Genomic DNA, 23,295 nt, shown 5'->3' on the forward strand with positions numbered 1-23,295 from the left:
AGAGACAAAGACATCTGGAAATGCAGAAGTCCCAGGAGACGCTAGGAGCAGAGCTGACTCAGGCGCAGACATTTGCAGATGCAGAGCCCAGCAGATGTCGCCATGTGCCTTCCCATGAGATGCTAAGTAAGCCAGAAGCCAGAAGGATCCACAGGGGCTGAGAGAGCCATCTGAAAGCAGAAGTCTGGAGAAGACACAGATGCCAGCTACAGCCTTTCCGCATGATAGACATCAGCCTTTCTTGAGTAAAGGTACCTTTTTCTGGATGTCTTAGTTTGGACATTTTTATGGCCTTAAAACTTACATAAACTTGCAACTTAATGAATTCCCTTTATAAAAGCCAACCCAGGGGGTGTCGAAGGTAGTTCAGCAGTAGAATGCTCCCCTTTCATGGGGAGACTTGAATCTGATTCCTGGCCCATGCACTTCCCAAACAAACAAACGAAATTCAACAAATGGTGCTGCAATAAAGGGATACAGGGATACTCATTTGGAAAAAGAATGAAATGTGACCCCCCCCCACCCCCATACAGCATATAAAATAAAAAAGCCAACCCATTTCCGATATACGGCATCCCAGCAGCTTAAGCAAACTAAAACACTTGGTTATGATGGGTTTAATATTTTGACACGTTGTTAATTCCACTTCCTAAGAGTTTTGTATCTATGCTCATTAAATGTAATATAATTTTATCTTGGATTGGGTTTCTAAGTTACACTAACTTTACAAAATAAATCAGGCAGTGTGGGCCATGGTGGCTCACTGGTAGAGTTCTCGCCTGCCATGCCAGAGACCCAGGTTTGATTCCTGGTGCCTGTCTGTGTGAAAAAAAAAAAAAAAATCAGGCAGATTTCCCTATGTTTCTATACCATGTAGTAATTAATGCAGCATTGAGATGCTTTCTTAAAAGTTTTAAAGAAACTGTATGAATTGTAGGAGCCATTCTTGGAAAACATCTTCAAACTTTCCCTTGCTTTTTGGTTGGCTGAACATTTCAATGTCTTTATGTATCTTTGGTAATACACACTTTTGCATTTTACCAAGATTTTCCAATTCATTAGTGGGTTTTGTAATTTTACGTCTGTAAAATTTTTTAATTTCTCAGTTTTTAATTTCTGTAGCTTTTTAATTTCTCGGTTTTTTCTTTATTGATTAGACTTACCTATTATGGGGCATGCAATATCATTTATTTCACTGCTTTTTACCAAGCACTAAGTTTTCAAATCCACAATTCTATTTTTCTGTCTCGTATAATTAGTTTTTATTTTTACTGTTTGCTTCTTGTGGTTTTATTAATTTCTGAATCTCTTTTGAACAGAGAACTCAGTTCGTTTGCTTAAGACATTTTAAATTTTTAACAAAGAATAAGGCTCTACGCTGGAAGCTTAGAGAAACTGAGTAACTTTCCCAAGATCAGACATAGAGGGAAGACAGGAACTGAACCCACAGCGTTCAGTTCTGTTTTTATAGATTTATACTGTTTTACTGACAAATTCTTTTAGATGTTCCATTTACCCTTATGCTTTTTTTATTGTTTTTTTTATTTTTTATTTTTTTTCTATTATCATTTTATTTCTTTTTCTGTTGTCTTCTACCCTTATGTTTTGATCAGATTAATACCAATGCATTGAAATTCCTACATTTTTATTTCTATCATTCTTCCCTCTAATTTCTAAGTTTTTGTTTTATACACTTATAAATTAATCATTGAATACATGGGACTCTACACAATTGAATCTTCATTTTATGTGGTATTTTTATCAATATTAAAAGGTTTCCTTTGTGTGTGTTTATATTACTGAATTCATGGACTGCTTCTGGAAGGATACATAAAAAGCTGGTGGTGGAGGGAAACTGGGAAGGAGGGGAGGAGGGAGACTGACACTGCCTGTCTTCTCCTCACTCCCCAACACTGCACAGTTCCTCTTGAACCACACTGTTATCTATCATTACCAGAAGAAGAAAAAAAGACTTTCTCAGGCTCCCCCCTCAGGGTTTACAGAGATTAAAGAGCTGAAACACTGCTGAGACACACATGAGGTCTGTTTTAAGACACTGGGGCTCTAAATCCACAAAAAACAGCAGAGAGGTAAGCTTTGTGAGCAAGGCAAGGAGGAAATGAAATCCCTCCACTAAAAGTTTTTCACTTTTTCATTCCTGGTTGTATAAACCAGAAGTTGACTGTGGTTTAAAGACTGTTAGATGCACTCAAATTATTTTCCAAAAACCTACAACCTTCAGTTGGTTCTAGGCCAGATAAGTCCTGAAACCCAAAGGGACCAGCCTCTCCAGAATATCAACTAGTTCCATCCCCCATCCCATATTAGCAACAGCCTCTTCCAACATGAAAAAGTTGGAATGGGCAGAGCCCAAATACCCCTAAAGAGTGGGAGAAAGATCAAAGGAGAAGTTGGAGTTATGACAGAGATGATAGGATTTAACAAAATGAGTATAACTACTGAATCACTATAATGATATTTCTTTTTAGTCTCCAGTGTCTTGGAGCAGCTAGAAGGACAAACCTGGAATTGTGGAACTGTAACCCATACCAAACTCTGAAATCTGTTCTATAGCTACTTGTTACAATGCACTTTGAAATGCATTGCTTCTTTGTATATATGTTATATTTCACACACACAAAAAAAATGTTAAAAAAGTGATAGAGAAACAGTTTTGCTCCCTACAGATGTTGTTTTTTTAAAAATAGAAGCAAAAATAAATGTGCTAACAAAAAGAATCTGAGCAGATCCTGGAATGCAAGCCAGAAAGATGAGCAACAGGAACCACTTTATCCTGACAGAGAGAAGTATAAATTCCACTCTGGTCCTGCAGATTTTAAAGGTTCTTACACTGTTTTTAATGCTTACTTGTACGATGTCACTATTGCCATCACCACCCACCTTTCTCTTTGTTTTGCTCTTTATGAAGATTCTAGCATTTCCTGAGACAGCTACTGCCCTGCATCACCTGGAGAAAACACAGATTTGAATTCATCAGGTCCTGGGGGAAGGGGGAGGGCGGCCTACTGAAAGGCTGCGTTTCTCAAAAGTTCCCAGGGCATCTGCAAAAGTGGCTGGTCTCCACTTTTGAGTAATAAGGACTAGACACTTTATAAGTGTCTATTCGTCTTCATACAATACGCCAGGAGAGAAATCTGAATCACGAAGAGATTCGCTCCCTCCCTTCACTCCAACCATCAGTAAGTAAATCCTGCCTGCTCTAACCCCAGAAGAGACACCCCCGCCTGGTCCGAGGTCATTACCACCCGCCACCACCCTGGGCCCAACTGCTGCAGCCTCTTACTGCCCAGCCAACAGCCATTACCGGTTCCTCTGCTTCCATTTCTGATTCTCTACAAAAGTTCTCCAGGTGGCTATATAATCATCTTTGATCTCGCCACTTCTCTACTGAACAACCTCTCATGCAATCTTCTCTCTCTTCCATACTAAGCCCTTCAGCTGTCTCTCTCTTTAGAGAAGTAGGTAATTGAATTTTTTTTGGGGGGGGGGGCATGGGCAGGCACCGGGAATCGAACCCAGGTCTCTGGCATGACACGCGAGAACTCTGCCTGCACCGTGGCCCACCCAGTAACTGAATTTTGATTTTACACAACCCGATCATTTTTTTCTTCTTACAAGTGAGTTTTAACATATTTATAGTCACTGTCATATATATGCATAGTCTCCCTATTTTATGTTCATGTTTCTTTGTTATTTTCTTGTCTTTTTTAAAACTTTCTTTACTCTCTGTGCCAGTGATTTAGAATGTAGACATGTTGCTTTAATTCTAAGAGTGGATACTCGGAAGACTTATAATAAACTGTCAGAACCGATACTGGATTTTCTTTTGAGGAAAATTAGCGCCATGAACTTCATTCTACCCCTTTGCCAGTCTTTGTTACTGAATTTGAAGAAAGCCGTATCCTTTCCTCTTTCATAATGTGCTTCTCCAGTTTTTAGAATCTTGGGGGGAGGGGCAGAAATGTGAAACCGAGTTGCCCCAAAACAGGCTGCCTTAGTACTGATTTTGCTTTCAGTGAAGCTTTATGAAAACGGACTGGAGGGCACTTTGAGGCTATGGAGTAGAGAAGATTCTCCACCCATCTGCTGGGGTGGGGCGGGGCCTGGGACAGCCTCTAGGAATCCATCCAACTCTGAGATCTTATGAGTATGATTTTTCTCACCTTCTTTTTGCTTATGATGGATTAAAGGGAATTAACAGAACTTCCCTATCAGCCACAAACCCAATGATAACACGCTCTCTGTTTTCAGTAATAAGTATCTTTTTTAAGGGCTGCAAATGAATCATCAGCCCACCTTCTCACTCAACAGTCTTTCCTCAATAGAGAAGAGAGGGTTAAAATAATACCCAGCAAACAGCAGACAGAAAAGTGTTACTCTCCACCATTTGAAGTATTTTCTTAAGACATTAAAACTCTTTTCAAAAAAAAAAAAGGAAATATCTGTTAGAGGAAACTAAAAGTTTGCTGAAGATCAACTGAGAAGGTACAAGGCAGATAAAATGGAAAATGCATGTCACCTGTTCACTGAAGTGTCATGAGCAGTCTGAAGGCCTAGGAAGAGAGGAAAGGGATTTCTAGCTTCATCGTCTTTTACATTGGGCTCTATAGCTGCCACATTTTCCATCAGACCAGAGGTCAGAAGTTCCTACAGGAGCCCGGAGGGAGGCAGGGATTCTGTCTGTTTGATCACCACTGTCTTCCCGGGGCTAAGTTCTCAGTTTAGCACATGGTGCAGGTTCTCAAATGTTCCATGTTTTAGGAGTTGAATTGTGTCCCTGAAAAAGATATATTAAAGATCCAACTCCTAGCCCAGTAAATATGACCTTATTTGTACACAGGATCTTTGAAGATGCGATTAGTTAAGATGAGGCCAACTGGGTTCCCCTATTAAAGAGGAAATTTGGACACAGAGAAAGAAACAGAGAGATGGCCAAGTGATGGACTGAGATTGAGTTGTGCTGCCATGAAGCAAGCAACACCATGGACTGCTGGCCCTTCAACCATACGCCAGGGGAGAGCAGGGAACAGATTCTCCTTTTAAGGAGATGCATGGCCCTGACAATACCTTGATTTTGGATTCCGAGTCTCCAGAGCCATGAGACAATAAATTTCTGTTGTTCAAGCCAACTTGCCCATGGTACTTTGTTACAGCAACTCTGGCAAACTAAGACAGTGAGGGATTGAGGAATGAGTGTGCGTAGCACACCCAGGTGCCATTTTAGGGATCACGAGGCCCCTCCGCAGTAAGGAGCCTCTGTCTAGTTTGGCTCGTGTTGCCCCTTGCTCTGGCCACAAAAGGACCAGGTCACGGCCATGTCAGTGCACTTCCAGAGAAAAGGTGACGACAACAGACTTCAGTATATGAGACGCTGGTGGCGGGCGGGCTCTGGGAGATGAACCCGATGCAAAGGTGATCTAAAGAAGGCCCTCTTTTAAGGGACTGAGAAGAATGCAAATGAAGTGCATACCAGATCTATTGGTCTAGCCAAGCTTTGCATTTATAAATGAATGTGAAAGAAGACACTTCAGACCTGAGTTTTCCTCCCTGAGATATGGGGCAGTTTCCAAGAAAGTGGAACTGGACCAGGAAAGTGGGCTCAGATTCTGTCTCTGCTATGTGACAGGCAAATCCGAGAACAGTACACATGGGACCTAAATCTGCTAGAAGTTTCTGCTCTCCCTGATCTAAGAAGATTGTAAACATGAAAGTGGTTTGTTGTGATCGAGGCAACAAGACCGATTGCCTACCGAAAGGGCAAGATGTGAAACATGCCTTTCTTTTTGAAATATAATCTGTGTTGAAGTGTTATCTGCCCCTCCTTATAACAATCGACACCAAATGTGTCACATAGAAAAACATATTTTTATATACTAGAAAACCCTAGATGTATATGCACACTGGACAATGCAAAATCATAATAAATAGCACTTGAGTCGTTATACAAAGGGAAAGGATAGTGCCAAGGTTACAAGGAGGTGAACCAAGGTAAGAATGACAGGAAGTGAGAGACAGACCTACAAGGAGGAGAACTGGACAGACAGACTGAATTTTGTGAAAAAGTATTCCTGGTCATCAAAGTGCTATTCTAAGTTGTGAGACAGGAATGGTTTTTGGGTTTCCTACATGAAGCACCTCTCAGAATCACACCTTTCACCCCACCCCACCCCCAACCAATCACCTTCTGATTGATAAGGGATGTTCCAGTAGCTATAAGAGTATATTAGTACAGTGGCATAACTAAATATTTCCCATTACGTTTATTTTACCAAAACTATAAGTTAAAAAATAATTGCCTCTCTTCACCTCTTGAAGATGGGCACACAGAGGAGTGGGCATGCACAGTCTGGGTCCTCTCTCCCTACCATGTATTCAGTGGGGTGGGGGGCAGGGGGGACAATGAAGGAAACCTTAGAGCCACAGGGCTTAGAGAGGGAACATGTCCAACGGGTGTCTCTGCACAACTGAAGCACCGTTATGTTGAAGATGAATTACACTTACTCAACCCATCTCTAAAAACAGCTTGCGCTCACAACTGAAGCAGCCCTGCCTGTGTTTCAGCTCTGAATTGGAGGGTAATTAAACTGTCAAAACACACTCCCTAATCTTTCCATTTTTCAGGAGTTAGTGTCGTTTAGTCAAGCTACTACCATCACTGCAGGCTGACAGATTCATTATAGGATTGAGACATCAGAACAGACAGAAAACCATCAGTGAATTCACCATAAATGTACTGTTTGAAAGGAATAAAAATCTATCTCCCATCAGATATATGGATGATGGGTGAATGGATAGACAGATAGGCAGATAAGAGGATGGATGGACAGATGGATGGATGGATGGATGAAGTGATACAGCAAATGTAGCAGTACGTTAAAAGTTAGTGGATCTGGGTATCTGGATGGGGAGTTATCTGGCATTTTCTGTACGAGTCTTGTACTATTTTTGTACCTGTCCTGTAAGTTTGAAATTATTCCACAATAAAAAGTTTAGGAATGAATAATAGTGCTCAATAAGTATTTGCTAAAATTAAATATATACATCCAATGAATGCCCCATCAACATTCTTTGGGGGGTGGTACATTGTCCAGGAATCAAACCTGGGTCTCCTGCATGTGTGAAGGGCCAGGAGCAATCAATCAGGCCCAAGCAGGGAAAGTCCCCACAACATTGGGGCGGAATGTCCCCAAGAGTTAAACAATAACCAATGCTAGGAAACTGAAAGAACGGGATGTGTTTTAGCAACAACTAACGGCATTTTTCTGCTTCTATGATACACTTGCTTGCTAGCAACTGCAAAATCACAACATAATTTTAGCCTTTATAAGCACACCTTGAAAACCTCTAGCTGCTGCTCTCTGAATCTTCCTTCCTGGAAGTATCTGAGGCAGTTGCCAGCCGGCTAATAAAAACTCCAATTCAGCTTGCAGTTTTAAATTATGTGGTCTCTCTTTCGGTGCGCCCCACCACACATGGAAGGTGAGCATTCTACCACTGAACCACCCGTGCACTCTTCCCATCTACTGTAAAGTATTTCATTAAGAAAAAAGAAAATCAGACCTAAGTCATGCTAATACAGCGGTTTCCTGGCTGACTGTTCCCTTCAGTCTCTCTTTGCCTTTGTCCACCTGCACTGCTGCAATCGTGGCCATTCCACATGAAATGCTGCCCCTGCCCAGCTCCCTTCCCTAAGCATGGCCTCACAATGGTTTTACTGTAGAGATCCATCGCCTTCATCTTGGTGACCTATCACCCTTGGTGACCACATAATAGTCCACAAAGAAGAAATGCCATTACTTAATCATCATTTCCTTCTTCACCACTCAACCCACCTCCCTGCATTCAATCACCAGTTCAGCTGAGGACACCTCACTTCTCAGATCCTCAGGAAACCCAGCCCCTCCTCTCCTTACCCACAGCTCGGCCTTATCTCCGCTTCTTATCTGGTCTTACCTGTCTCCCCACCCTCCCCCCCATCTGGGTTCCTTATCATTTTTACCTTTGTTTTTTTACCACTGTTCTCAAACCCGTCCACCAGTGTGGACACAGGAGGTGGCATTGCTTAGCTAATGTTTTCTAAATGAATGGATAAATGAGGGCCTATCTTCCCTCTCTACCCTGGACAGCATAGTGGGCAGTTGGAGGGGGAGATGAATTAGGGGTAGTCATACTGGTTAAGGAACTTTGGACTTTCTCTTGCCATACCTTGCCCCCTCTGCAAATGCAGAGTAAATGAAATGAGGAGAACTTTTCTTCCTATAATTTCATTTTGCAGATCAAGGTGCTGAGGCTCAGAAGGGCTAGACCCACCCCAGGTCTCACAAAACTCAGGCCTCCTGACAACCTGTCCAGTAGATGCCTCTTTTTGTTCTCCAAACTACGACTACTCAGTTCTTCTCCTTTCCACCTCCTTGTATCCCTGCCAAGCCCCAAGGCCCAAATGGGCCCAGTGTAGGCCCTGAGACCTTGGACCAGCAGCTTCAGCCTTGGTCGCCTTGGGGTCTGGACAGGGTTAGAGCCCAATGTCTTAACCTCAGCCCCAGACCTTGTTTTGCCAGTTCCTTCTCCCTGTGCTCATAATCCTGCTGGACTGACACCTGAGAACCACAGTGCTGCCCCCATTTCTCTCCCTTCCCCAGCTTGGAGTCTCTTTGTGCAACATACAGATTCTAGGCTTTTCTCCATTCATCAGGTGATGCCGGAATTCAGGGATGATCCAGCTACAGCCCTGCTACATGTCCCCCTCTCAGTGATGGGAACCGTCCTTCAAAGCCAGCTGCCTTCTATTCTTCATTCAGAAGCAAAGCTCGGCAGAATACACCTCACCTCCCCCAGATGGCAGGAGAGGAGAAATGGAGCTATCCCAGCACCTCCACAAGCATGCACCCCCATCCAGGCAGATTCCCCCACCCTCCAGCTCTAGGTGCCCCTCCCAGAGATGATATTTATCGTATGCAGCCTATTAATGATGGTGCACTTGGCTTCTCTTTCTCCCCAGACTTCAGAGCTCCCCACCCTAATGTAATGCCCCACACATTACAAGATCTCAGCAAACCTCAGTAGCAGGAATGAACTCCACCCATGGGATCGAGCAGGAATCATTAAGAAACCAGCAGATTTTATTTCAACATCACGATTTCTTAAGAGTCAAATGAGAGCAATTACATTCTTCCCAAGTTTAGCACCGTTAACTCATGGCACAGCCCTTGATTTTGTAGTGAAATTATGGAAATTGTATCCTCCCGTGGAACAAAGCAAGCCTTATTATGTTATAGGATGTGCTGTTCTATTTTGGGATCGACTATTTCATACTTGTTACAGGCCTGTGAGGAGTAATAAAAATGGAAAGGTAGTGATGGCAAATTCAACCTGCATTTCGGGTGGAGAAAACGGCGAGTTTGGTGCAAGAAGTAACTGACTCACTACAGGAACAGAGGACCCCAAATCAATGTCTCCCAACAGGCTGGGGCTGGGCTTTCGCACCCCGGCCCCCCGGGGCCTGCACCACGGTGGTCTCTTTTCTGGCTGCTCCAGCATAACACCACAGCTTGGGGCTGGGTCACACCGCGCTGGGCCTTTGCCCCCTGCCTCGGGGAACAGCCCTTCACTTAGGATGATGGGAAGGGCCTGGGGCTCTGGCCTGGACAGCTTCTCAAATGGCAGTCATCGCTGGGTTTTCACTCTTTCCAGAGGTTCTCAATATTGTTTATTTGATGTCTCTCCTGCCCTTGATTCTCAGGTTTATTCCACTTTCAGAAGAATCCTCCACTTGGCCGTACGGTGGAGACCTGTCCTAAAGGCTGGTGGGGAAGAGAGACCACGCGGGCCTCGCTGGTTGATTCTGGTTCTCAGCCCTTCCCCCACCTCGTCCCAGGCAGATGTTCTCTCACACACTCATCAGGTCTAACGGCCCGTGGGGAAGCCATCCTTGAGCTGTACATCCGCCACCAGGTGTGTTTCCCGTTTATGAGGTCTCCCAGGGTCCGGAAGATCTTCTCCACAGCTCTAGTCAGGGCCAGTCACTATAAATGTATTTGTAGTGCTCACACGGCAAGCACACATGGTGGGGGGAAACGTGCAGTGCACAAGGGGGCGGTGAGGGCTGAGACCCGGCTGGGCACGCGTGTCCTGTGCTCCAGCAGGTAAGTGAGTCTGCCCAGACAGGCCCGGCTCCAGCTCCGAGGGGGGCCGGGATATATCCCAAGCTCCAGGCTTCCCAAGGGTGGCAGCCCCAGTTCCCTCGGCCTGCAGGCACGAGCTGAGTGCCTACCGGGTATCTGTGCTCGAATTGGGTGTGTGGGACACAGAGGGTCGAAGTGTACACAGGACTAAAGCACTCCCTGATTGATGGTGCCCAGCAGTTGGCAGAGAGCCTGGGAGAGGGAGCAGACAGCACAACGGAAGCGGGAAGCGGCCGGGACAACCTCACCACGAGGCAGAGCACCGCGGGACCCTGGAGGAGGCCTGGGAGGCTTCCAGGTCGGGTCCCAGCAGAGGTGAGGCTGGGGGCTCGGACGAGGCAGTGAGGGCCACTGGGTCTTCTGCAAAGGAGTCCAGGCTTGATTCTGTGAGCCAGTGGGGATCTTTAACCACAAGAGTAACTGATATACTTGCTGTTTTTCTTTAAAAAAAGATCTTTCTGGTGGCAATGGGAAACAGAAGAGACCAGTGTTGGGGAAAACTTTTAGCAGGCATTGCTCAGGGGCAAGACATGGGTTAAAAGAAAGCTGTAGTAGGATCCAATGAACTGTTTATTGGGTATGGTTGATAAGGGAGAGGGAGGATCCCAATTAGAGAGGCAGGTACCCTGCTATGCAGAAAAGAAAGGAGACAGGGCAAGGGAGCCCATGGGTGGCTGTTTTTCTTCTGGAAATACTGAGATACCCATGGAACATTCCTGTGGAAGGGTGTGACAGGGAGCCAGGAAGGCAGGTCTAACCACATGATCTGCTTACCACGTTCCCCCCAGTCTAGATGAGTAAGAGCGGTAGACCTTGGCCCTCATCTGCCATTTATGATTCAAGGACACATAACACACCATGTATGGAAAGTATGTGTGTGAACATTTATCAATAAAAATATCTACTTTTTTAGAAAAACAAGAACACTTAGCATTCTGCATCTGTGGGGTACAGGGGCAAGAGGCACCAAGTGGGACATTTTTATGCTTTCCCACAGCTAAAGATACAAAAGGAGAAAACTCATCTTTGCAATTGACTCTCCAATCTGCTTGTGTCCATCCTGATAAATACATATCAAAGGACTGAAAACTCTGACTAATCCAGATGAAATGCAATGAGTGATGGCTTTAGCCTCATAAAGTCCCATTTAATCAAAAGTTTGTGCATCTCCCTAGAATGAGAGTCCAAATTTGAAACTATTCTAGTATTTCAAAATGTGGAAGAACAACTTCCACTTCCATATAAAAAGTGGTACTAACCCTGAGTGAAAAGTCTAAGGTATAATTCCCACTGAATGCCTGTGTAAGAAACAGACCTTTCTGATTAACATTTAAAAAAACAATAATAAATATGATCACTTTTGTTAGTTTGTTTTTGGTATGGGCAGGCACCGGGAAGCGAACTCAGGTCTCCGGCATGGCAAGTGAGAACTCTGCCACTGCGCCACCACTGCCTGCCCAAATATGATCATTTTAAAAGAAAAACCCTGCAGAGTATCTAGTGGAAGAAAACTAGGAGAATCGATAAATGTGTGGCCAGCTCCATTTGCCCTGAGTCTCAAGAACGGCATATCCTCATAGGAAGAGAAGACACAAAACTTTTTATCTTCCCCTCTGACACTCAATCTCCCTATTTCCCTTAAAACCAAGTCATGAAGTTTCTAGAATTCTGTCTGCTCCCGTCCACAGAGCCCCGACACCACTCCCCCACCCAGGGGACAGCTATGGCCAGTGCAGAGCACGAGTCCCTGAGAGGGACACGCCTGCTTCCCAGCCCCACCTGCTCTGATTAGCAGGGGCTGCCCACCTTCCCAGGTCCCTGGTTCCCCTCCAAGGGCAGGGGAGGTACCCCACAAATGATGTCAAAGCAGGGAACCAGTCTGTGTGCTGACAGAGGCACAAATCCATTAAGAAACACCACCCCACGCCAGCCGCTGGTGGTTTGCTTCAGTCACCACCTGGCAGGGTTTTATAAGAAATACGCAATAGCCAACACTCTTTGACCTGGGATATCACTTTGGGTAACAGTCCTTAAGTAAGCCAAATATAACGTGTACAAAATACCTACACAGCAGCACTGTCAGTATCCAGGATACCAAGAAATGCTCAATAAATATTGTTGAATGAATGAATCAATAAAAAGGAAACAAAACAAACGATCAACCATAAAAGAATAACTTAACAGTATGGTGTGCGACTACATCTCCACACGACTGGATTAAAACAAAAGAATAAACAAATTCCCATTTGGTCACAGCATCAGCATCAGTCCAGAGGCACTAAGAATGACAGGGATGCTACTGTTTCTACATAAAAATGTACAGAAGAAATCATTTTTGAGGAAAAAAGACAGAGAACAATAACAGGCATATACCAACTGCATAAATATTCATTTAACGCTCGCCGGTGATGGGCGCCGGATCCAAGACACTGCCTTTTTTTTACCAGCACATGAGCAGGATCAAGTTGCTAACGGGAACTGGAAGGAGTAAACGCGGCCCGCGTTATCTCTTTCAGCACACGCGGGGGCACTGCCCTCTTCCACGGCGCGGCGGACACGGAAACCGCAGGGCGGCGGGGCTGGCTGACCTGGCGCGGCGTTCGGGGGCTGCCTGGTGTAGGACACGTTGAACGCCGGCTCCTCGATCAGCGGCGGGGGGTACATCCGCCTCCGGATGAAGAAGCCGGCTCCGCAGCAGAAGAGCACTCCCATCATCAGGAGGAACCTGGGCGAGAGCACAAACGTGAGAGGAGCGCGGAGCGGGCGGGAGGCGCAGACAGGCACATCCCAGGGGCCCAACGCCGGGACTCAGAGCTCGCGTGAGCCCAGACCTGTGAACGCTGCCCCGTGAATGGATGGATCAGAGAATGGGGCTCCACCCCTAGGCCTCCCACGATTTCGCACCCAGGACTTCCCCCAGGTGGCCGATGCCAGGCAAGTACTTCTGAGACATTCCTTTGAGGGAAGCCACTCCCAATGAGCAGCTCCATAAGTGAGCTCTAGGTCTCAAACAGCCCTAGTGGTTACCTGGGTTCACAGGCCTGGTGCGATCACTTCCCTGTCCATGGCTCTGACCTCTTAGGTCAATAGTCAAAACAGTTCCTGCCTTCCAGAGCCTTCCTGACTGCCTCGGCTGAGTCAACCTTTGCCTTGCATCCATTTCCCCCATTTTTCCATTCCTCACTGTCAAAGCAACAAAGGTGAGCATGGATCCTTCCTCACAGCTGTCTCTCCATTATTCTATGAACATCCACAAAGAAATAAAGCTACCCCTCCTACAGCACACCTTAGTGATGGAGAAACTGCAGGAATGGGGAGAAAATCCTTACCATCAAAGGAAGACCGCGGATTTAGAAACCCCTAGATTTTCAGTACAGTTGAGCATTTTCCCTACCAACACCCTAAAGTCTAACAGAAATAATCATCATGTGCTTTAAGGACAGGACCTTTGTCTAATTCATTTGAGGATTCTCAGTGACCATGGCATTATTAGCACTCAATAAGTGACTGCTGAATGAATGAATGACCTCTGCCTATCCAACATTTGACCTAGAGAGAAGGAGAGTCGTTCTGAGAAAGGCCAAGTTGACTGCCCTGCACAGACACTGCCAGGAGACTGGCCCATCTCTGAACTAAAATTATGATGGGACTCGCTGAGACTCCCCTGTCAGAACCTCCCGCATTATACCCAAACTCTGCATGGGCCAGACACTGCTTTGGAAAGGATGAGGACACCCCACAGATGGCTGCATCAGGATCATAAAAGAGATTTAAGGAAAGAGGAGATGATAAAGGCTTTGAGAATACTTTTAATTCCAACTCATTAATTCGATGTTAATTGCAAGTTCAGTTAAGTACAACCTTGGACCGGGAGGAGGACGATTGATCGGAGGTGCCAGACAGGAAATAACTTGGTACAGGCTGAAACTGTGGCCTTTCTGACCCACCCTCTCCTCCATTATTCCTCCGACAAGTCCCCTGCAGACACCTGCTGCGCCCCAGCACAGGCTGTGCATTACAGCGAGTTCAGACAGCTGAGTCTGTGCCATTGAGCTGAAGTTGTAGTGGGGGAGACAGGCAGTCAGCAACGAATCTTCGTGGCTAAGTCTTTACTTACAAGTTTGGTAAGGGCTGAGAAAGAAAAACAAGGGATGGAACAAGAGGTTTTCGCAAGGGTATCTGACAGAGTGGGGAGGTCAGAAAAGCTTCTTTTCCTTCAAAATACATCTAAGCCGAATCCTGAAGGAGACAGAGAAGTCACAGGGGAAGGAAGAAAAGAGCTAGGTGCAAAGAAGACCACTGGTGACTATGAAAACCTTGTGCCTGGTGCTCCTTTTATCCAGGGTACGGACAGATGAATAAAAAAATATGGATTAAAAAATTAATAATGGGGGGATAAGAGGTAAAATAAATTGGGTAGGTGGATACTAGTGGTCGATGAGAAGGAGGGGTTAGGGGTTTGGGATGCTTGAGTCTTTTTTTTTTTTCTTCTTACTTCTTTTTCTGGAGTGATGCAAATGTTCTAAAAAATGATCGTGGTGATAAATATACAACTATGTGATGACACTGTGAGCCACTCACTGTACACCATGTATGGACTTGGTATGTGTGAAGATTTGTCAATGAAAATATAAAAACAAGAAAAGAACAACACCAGCAAAACAGTTCTCCTGGACTCTGATATGAATCCAACTTCCCCCCCACCCCGCCTCCCTTTTTTCATTCATAGGTCTGAACTGTGACAGGCAAAGCTGAGAGAGTGAGAGGAGTGGGGAGAGTGCCCGAGTATGTGGAGGTGGGGAGGATGGAATCAGGAGGGTTTAGCAAAGAAACAAGACAATTCTCAGCATTAAGAATGCTGGAATCACAAAGAGAACAGCTTACTTAGCCTCTTAAAAACTAATTTCCTGAGGGCAGGCTCCGTGATAATCTTGCATTCAATACTGTATCCAACTGTAAACATCAGAGAGGGGATATAAGACATATAGAGCCTAAATGTGCCCAGGGGTGTTTTTACTCAAATCATGCTACTGGGAGCTTCCAAGAGATCCTGTCCCTGGGTTGGAAAATGCAGAGGCCCTCTAAGACCTTGGCCCCTTCCTGAGATGAGCCGAATGTTGGGTTATGCAGCCATAAACCAATCCCTCTACCCAAGACACGTAAAAATGACATTGCTGAGGCATGGAAGGAGGGCAGCTGCCTGTGGCCACCTCAGCCTGGCCGAAAGCAAGTGCAAGGCAGGGTCAAAACAGTCCCAGGACATGAGACAAACTACAGGCTCAAGTACGCATCATCAGATTCTGTCACTACTGAAATAGCAGTCTGAGAAGAACATATTTTAAAAGAGTGGCGCCAACAAGGGGGAAGCGGGATGAGCTTATTAAAACAAGGAAAGAGAGGAAGGGAGACATCAGTTATGGGAAAAGGGAGTGGTGTTAATAAGAAAAACTGTTCTTTGAAGTGCTGCAAGCTACAGATTGATAGTTCAGTGGATGTTCTCTTTCCTTGCAGAGTAGGTTTTGGAAACTTCCCAGGGATTAAGAGAAACAAATGTGCGTGCCTTTTCTAGCCTCACAAGTAATTTGTTTGTGGGTTTTTTTTTATTATTTTTTTTGCAATTCAATTGTTTGATTTTTTTTCAATTCTGGTCCCCCCGCGCCCCAGGGCTTAGCAGAGCAGGTCTGCACCCCGACTGCACATTCCAGTCCCTGTGCAGACACTTTAAAACAGGGACCCAGGAGGCAGCCCTAAGCACAGCAATGACCCGTGCCCACCTGGATTCAGTCCTTTTGGGTTTTCTAGCTGACTCAAGGGAGCTACTGCTCCACCTCTCTTAATCCTGATGATTTCACTCAGAGCAGATGACCTTCTTGATTAAACATTACTCAAAATTTGCGAGCTGGCAGGGACCTCTGAAAGCATTCTCCTCCAAATCCTTTGTCTTATGGGGAGAAGAGGGAAGTCCTTGAAAGCCCAGTGTGGGGCTGGGTGGCAGAGGGGCTTTCCCTTCGTGTCCACCCTCGTCCCCTTGTCCTCCGTCCCTCTCCACTGACACACCTCCCTCCACCATGTGAGTGTCTCATTACTCTCTACTCGCCTCCTACTCCTTTCTGATGACCCTGTTCCTGCAATGGGCTGTTCCTCCAGCTGGCATGCTGTGCTGGTCTGAAAGTATTATGTACCCCAGAAAAGCCATGTTTTAATCCTGAGTCCAATTTGTGGAGGCAGCCATTTCTTTTCATCCTGATTCAGTACTGTAAATCAGAAACTTTCAATCAGATTATCTCCATGGAGATGTGACACACCCATTTACGGGTGTGACCTTTGATTACATAGAGACATGACTCTGCCCATTCCAGGTGGGTCTTGATTAGATTACCGGACTCCTTTAAAAGAGGACATTTTGGAGAAAATAAGAAATGCCAGAAATGCCAGAGCCTCAGAGCCTACAGAAAGAGAGCTGACAGAAACTTCAGAGCAGAGCTGACCTGGCATCTGTCGAGAACAGAGACACAGATGTCTGGAGATGCTTGGAGCCCAGCAGACCTCACCATGAGATGTTAAGCAAGCCAGAACCTGGAGGGAGCCAAGGGAAGCCAAGAGATGAAAGCCAGCCCCAGAGAAGCAACGTGAGGAACCCCCACAGGAACAGAGGCTGAAAGCAACAGAGCCCAGGAGCAAGGGACAAACAGATGCCAGCCACATGACTTCCAAGCTGACATAGTTGTGTTCCAGACCCTTTGGCCTTTCTTGATGATGGTAACCTCTTATTTGTGCCTTAATTTGGACACTTCCACTTCCTCAGAACTTGTAAACTTGTAACTTATTAAATTCCCCTATTTAAAAACAGTTCCAGTTCTGGCATATCAAATTTCAGCAGCTTGCAAACTAACACACATGCCCTATCTCTGAAGACTCAGTCACAAGTTTTGTGTTTTTCTCTGACTTTTCTGGCACCAGAGACTCCTGGCTCAGTTTCCAGAGCACTGGTTATAGAACAACCCCACATATCTGTTTTAGACATCTCCCTCTTTCAAGGAGACGAGTTGCTTTAAGGGCATCTCCAGGAGACTTCTAGGAAAATACCTGGCATATATTAGGCACTCAATGTTTATGAAAAGAATGAATGCATGGAGTGGCATGCACACAGTGGAATACAAGAATCTTTCATAAGTCAGCTGGGGCGCAGGAAACACTCTCAAATTCACAGCTGAAGATGTTCTCTGGCAGTAGTCCCAATTTACAACCTTGATGTCAGAATTTAGCTCTAAGAACTTGACCTAATATTCTGGCACCTGCAACTCTGACCTTGCAAGAGCTTTATCTTATCTGATGAAATGCATGTGAGCTTCCCTATATATGCTGTCTCACTAAGGTGTCTGACTCAGACAGGTGACCCTGGCCGCAGCTCAGGACAACCTGGCTGCCAGTTCAGGTGCAGCTTCCTGGGATGGCCAAGAGTTGCTGTCCTCACTGCCAGGTCCTTCTGGATTCTCTGATACAAACCCAACTCCTCCCCCCACCCCCCCCACCCCACCCCCCACCATCCTTTTCAATCCTATGTCTGAACTGTGACATCTTTTCTTCATTTTTTAGGAGGGTTCCCACAACCTCATCTCCCATGCACCCAGTGCTCCAGACCCACCCAGTGCATTTCTGAACCCTTGCTGGAGTCATACCCTGGACACACCTGCCCATTTCGACCATTAAGGCCCCATGAGGGGAATGTCTGAGGGAAAGCATGCTCTGAAGTTAGGCAGAGCTCTGAAACACCAGCTCCCTCCTGGTCCTTCTCTCCTTCCCTTTGCCACTCATGAGGGATGCTCTAGCCAGCCCTACAGGAGGCCTGGTCAGGGACAGAAGTGTGACAGCTCATTCCCAACCCCCCATGATAAATGTCCATGCAAGGAGGCATTACAATGACAAGAAAATCTAAGGGAAATGGGCGTGGAAGTATTACATGTTCAAGGAGCATGATGTGCACAACCTACTCTCAAATGTTCAGAAAATAGATAAATTGATAGATGGACATCAGATCACTGATGGATAGATAGAATAATAATGATATGGCAAATGTGGCAAAATAGTAAAATTGGCGAATCTGGGTAACTGAGTGGGAGGTATGCTGGAGTTCTCTGTATGGGGTTTGTATTACTGTTGCAGTGGTCCTGAAAGTTTGAAATTATTTCAAAATAAAAAGTTTAAAGAAAAAAATATATATAAAAGAAAACCTTGGGAACTTATCGGTGGTTTCCTTAATCAAACACTGAGAGCAACTCTCAAGAGGGAAAGAGAAAATCTCACTAACTTTCAGACTCACAAACTGTATCATGCTCAGCAAAGGTCCTAAAATCTTTAAGCCTCAGTAAAGTCAGAATCTTAAAATCATTAAGAATCTAAAGTCTTGGAGACAGTGAAGTCTTAACCCTTGGTAGCATTTGCCTTGATGATATTATCACCCAAAAGTAATATGTCCATAAGGAGCAGAGGAGTGGGTGGGTATAAGAAATTCTCTTTTGGTTTTAAATAAATCTTTTCTACAATGCTCTACCATTTCTGACATCTGAAATAATATCTATTATGTACAGTCAAATAAATCTCAGAGATAACCCCAAGCAGGCATGGTCTGAGGATGTTTCTCTCTTTAACGGAAACGCACTCCCACCCTTCCTGGATGCTCTGTTTCCATCACCCCCTTGCACCTTCTCAAGGTACAACTTTAGAAACTGCAGACAAGTCTGTGAATGCCCCTGAATGGAGATGAAAGATGAACAAGGCATGTCAGCTGCTTATCTTGAAAGTTAAGACTGAGCTGACACAATGGGAATGGAGATTTCCAGACAAGAGAAACTTTATCACAAGTCTCAATTTGCTGGAGACTCTCTGATTCTTCCAGATGGTCAGCCTCAGCTCCATTTCAGTCAGTGGCCCCTATCCACCTCACACCTTTCTAGAAGGATAACTGTTCTTCCTCTGTCAAAAGCCCATGGAAATGGGAACGAGCTATCTGCAAACTTTGCAAGCACAGCTGCTTTCCACAAAGTCAACCCATACATACATGTGCTATGTTCCTGACCACGGCTGTCCCAAGGCCAGCCATCCAAGGTGCTGTAACTGAGGTTGTCTCAATACAATGCCGACAGCCCTGGGGTCAGGGGTTGGTGGAGAAAGGTGTCTGAGAACAAAAAGAAGAGTGTGACCTACCAGAAGTACCAGAGCCTCTGGATGGAGAGGGCCCGAACACAGCATCTCGACCCACAGCAATCCTCATAGGAGCGGCATCTGCAGGAGAGAGAGGCACCAGCTAGTTACCTTCTGAGATGGAAAGAACCACTGGGCCAGTAAGTGGTCCAGGTTAGATTTCAATTTAATCATTCCATAGTAGGGGCTGTGGAGGACAATGCGAGTGACAGGGCTGCCACCCCTGTACTTCATTAAATCAGCAGAGACAAAACGGAAGGTGCTGAGTTGGATACAGTCAATGGAATTCAAAGTACCGTATGTACTAAACACCCCACATGCTAAGCCACAATAGTTTTCTTTCTGGGGAGGCACTGCAACCAAAAACAGGCATGAAACCTGCCAGTTCTGCCCACCAGAGGAGCTCTTCAACAGCCCAAAATCAACACATCACTGATTCTGGCTCAAGGTTCAATACCCTACTATGGTCAAAAGATGGAAATACCACACAGACCAGTGAGGTTTAAAAACCAGAGGTTTTTAGATGAGCTGAACTGGACCCTGGTTATGCAACTTACCAGCTGTGGGACTTCTGGCAAGTTCTTCAACCTCTGTGAACCTCAGTGTATGCAAAAAAAAAAGGGTGGGATGGCAGGACCCCTTCCTGGTGCAGTTATATTTTTTAAAGCCCTCATTCTTTCATAAACTGCTGACAGTGATTATGGTTGTGTGGGCACCCCAACCCCCAACCCCACCCCAAATTCACTTGAGGCTTCAGTTCCTGGACAGAGGACAGGCTCAGGAGCTGCTCCTGACTCAGAAGAGCTGGCTGAGAAAGGATCTCACCAAGGCTTCAAAATGAGGCAACCTGGCCTCCATCAATATTTTTGCCCCTCTTCAACCCATTTTCCTTTTGAAAAGGAAAAATGCCATGAAAATTCAAGCCCTCTAGTTCGACATTTGGTATTTACAGAGAAGCTTTCATGACAGCAGATTTGAGTCCAAGGGGCAGCTGAATGGAGGGAGGGGTGAGTAAGCTGCTTCTCAGTTACATTAAATGATCGCATAATTATGATCTAGGTTCCTGCCAAATTTCTTTCTAAAAAAAAACCAAGTTGAGAGAAATATCAAATTCAATCCAAGATCTTGGGCACCAACTTTGAATATTATTCCCAAATAATTAGGCTTATTTTATGTAGAAAAATGCATGGAAAATAACTCCCTGGAAAATATTTAAGATTAAGAACAAGAAGATTATTTGGCTGCACCTCAGCAGATCCAAGTTTCAGTCCTGGTTTTCCCTTGTTTTTCAACCTTGGCAGCTCACTAGGCTGCTAGGGGTTGGTTATACCTCTTCTGAAATACCCAGTGACTTATTTTAGCTAAATCTCTCATCACTTAAAGGACAAACTGAGTGAACTGAGAGACATCCACCACACTCATACACACACACACATACATACATTTACACATACACATTCCATTTCTCCTCCAGTCAAGGTGAATTTGTTTCCATCTAATCCTTTCATGACCCATAATATGAATACAGCATCTTAAGTTGTTATGATTTAAATTGCAAACTCCCATAAGCTAGTAGTATTTGTCTCATTTCCTATAAACAGTATCTAGCACAATGAACTAAATGTGCGTTTAAAAATGTTGCTGGGTAAATAAACGGAAAGATTAAGTGCTAGAGAAATTGTGGAGAGAGAGGTATGCCTATTCAGTGTTGGCAGGGTAGCAGAATGGTGCGGTGTTTCTGGAGAGGCTTTTGGGCATCTCTCTTGACCCTCTCTCCAGGGCACTTAGGAGCTGGTCTGCACCCCCATCGTGGGTCCCTGGCCCTGTTTTGGCTGGAAAACTCTCACTTTGGAAAGTCCTCTTTGGGGTAACCCTTCTCCTTGAATTTACCATCCAGGCAAAAGCAGCGAGAGGCAACAAAAGGAGAGTTAAAAAGCTATACAGGGGGTGGACCATGGTGGCTCAGCAGGCAGAGTTCTCACCTGCCATGCTGCAGACCCAGGTTCGATTCCCAGAGTCTGCCCATGCAAAAAAAAAAAGCTATAGAGGCAAAACAAAACAAACAGAACAGATCAAGATTCCCAAAGAAGTAACAAAAGGAAAGGAAGCTTCCTCCCAGGAGTGAAACAACTGCATAAACAAAACAATCTTAAAAATTGTACTGCATGCCTATGGCAAGAATCAAATGTAGAAAAGTTGAATAAATTTGATCAGTTAAACATGGGCAACTGTAACGGTCTAATAAGCTGAACCAAGTGTTAAAGATGAGCCATAACTACAAAGCCAATCAACAACAAAACCCTAGACAAGAGAGAGAAACTGACCTACAGAATAAATACAAAAGAAAATCAGATACCTAGACAGGAGCAAAAAATTACAAGCCATGTTAAGAAACAAGAAAATATGACACAAAGGAACACATTAAAAAGATTAAGGAGAAACAGAATTTGGAACAATTAATCAAAGATGTTCAAAGAAATCTCCTAAATCAATTAAAAGAAATGAAGGAAAATAGGGCTAAAGAGATAAAGAGTATTAAGAAGACACTCTGAGAGCATAAAAAAGAATTTGAAGGTACATAACAGCAATAATGAGAATGAAAGTCACAACAGAAGATATTAAAAATACACCGGAAGCAGATGACAACAACAAATCTGAACGGGCAGAAGAAAGAATTGGCAAACTAGAAGACAGGACATTAGAAATTTTACAGAAAGAAGAACAGATAGAGAAAAGGGTAGAAAAGAAATTTCACAAGGTCTCTGTGATTTGAATGGCAGCACCCAGTGCACAAACATACAGGCCATGGGTGTCCCAGAAAGAGAGAAGGGGAAAGGCGCAGAAAGAATATTTGAGGAAATGATTGCCAAACAGTATTTCCAACTCTTATGAAAGGCATAAATATACATGTTCAGGAAATGCAACATAGTCCAAACAAAGTAAATACTAATAGACTGTTAGTCTATTAGTCTGTTAGCTTGTTTGAAGATCTGGAACAGGACAAGGATGCCCACTGTCATCACTGTTATTTAACACATGCTAGAGTTCTAGCTAGGGAAGTTAGGCAAGAAAAATAAATTAAAGGCACCCAAATTGGAAAGGAAGAAGTAAAACTTTCCCTATTTGCAAATGACATATCCTATATAGAGAAAGTTCCTAAAAAATCTACAAGAAAGCTACTAAAGCTAATAAATGAATCAGGAATATGGCAAGATACAAGATTAACACGCAAAAATCAGAACTGTTTCTATACACTACTAATGAGAAATCTGAGAAGGAAATCAAGGAAAAAATTCCATTTAGAATAGCAACTAAAAGAATCATACAATGAGGAATAAATTCAATTGAGGATGTAAAGGAGCTATACACAGAAAATTACAAAACATTGCTGAAAAAAATTAACGAAGACATAAATAAATGGAAGGACAGTCTATGTACATGGACTAGAAGATTAAATATCACTAAGATGTCAATTCTATCCAAATTGATATATGGATTCAATGCAATCCCAATAAAAATTCAAACAGCCTAATTGGCAGAAATAGAAGAGCCAATTATCAAATTTATTTGGAAAGATAAGGGGCCAAAAATAGCCAAAAACATCTTGAAAAAGAACAAAATTGGAGGTTTCACAATTGCTGGCTTTAAAGCATATTACAAAGCTACAGTGGTCAAAACAGCATGGTACTGGCATAAAGATAGACATATTGACCAATGGAATAGAATTGAGAGTTCAGAAGCAGACCCTTAGATCTGTGGTCAACTGATTTTTTTACAAGGCTGCTAAGTCCAGTCAACTGAGGCAGAACAATCTCTTCAACAAATGGTACTGGAAGAACTGGATATCCATACCCAAAAGAATGGAGGAGGATGCCTATCTCACACTTTATAC

The 23,295-nt window shown here is 44.3% G+C and overlaps 1 protein-coding gene across 2 annotated transcripts in view; it reads right to left on the minus strand.

Annotated features, from left to right (window-relative positions):
- VOPP1 (VOPP1 WW domain binding protein) overlaps positions 1-23,295 on the minus strand; it is a 140,537-nt gene that overhangs the window by 9,635 nt on the left and 107,607 nt on the right. For both annotated transcript variants that reach the window (XM_077119339.1, XM_077119338.1), the window contains exons 3-4: positions 19,407-19,484; positions 12,791-12,927 (exon numbers count right to left, since the gene is read on the minus strand). In XM_077119339.1, the coding sequence (XP_076975454.1) occupies positions 12,791-12,927; positions 19,407-19,484 (215 nt within the window). The remainder of the gene's footprint in view (positions 1-12,790; positions 12,928-19,406; positions 19,485-23,295) is intronic.

This window comes from Tamandua tetradactyla, chromosome 1 (genome assembly GCF_023851605.1).
Source record: "Tamandua tetradactyla isolate mTamTet1 chromosome 1, mTamTet1.pri, whole genome shotgun sequence".
Taxonomy (NCBI): domain Eukaryota; kingdom Metazoa; phylum Chordata; class Mammalia; order Pilosa; family Myrmecophagidae; genus Tamandua; species Tamandua tetradactyla.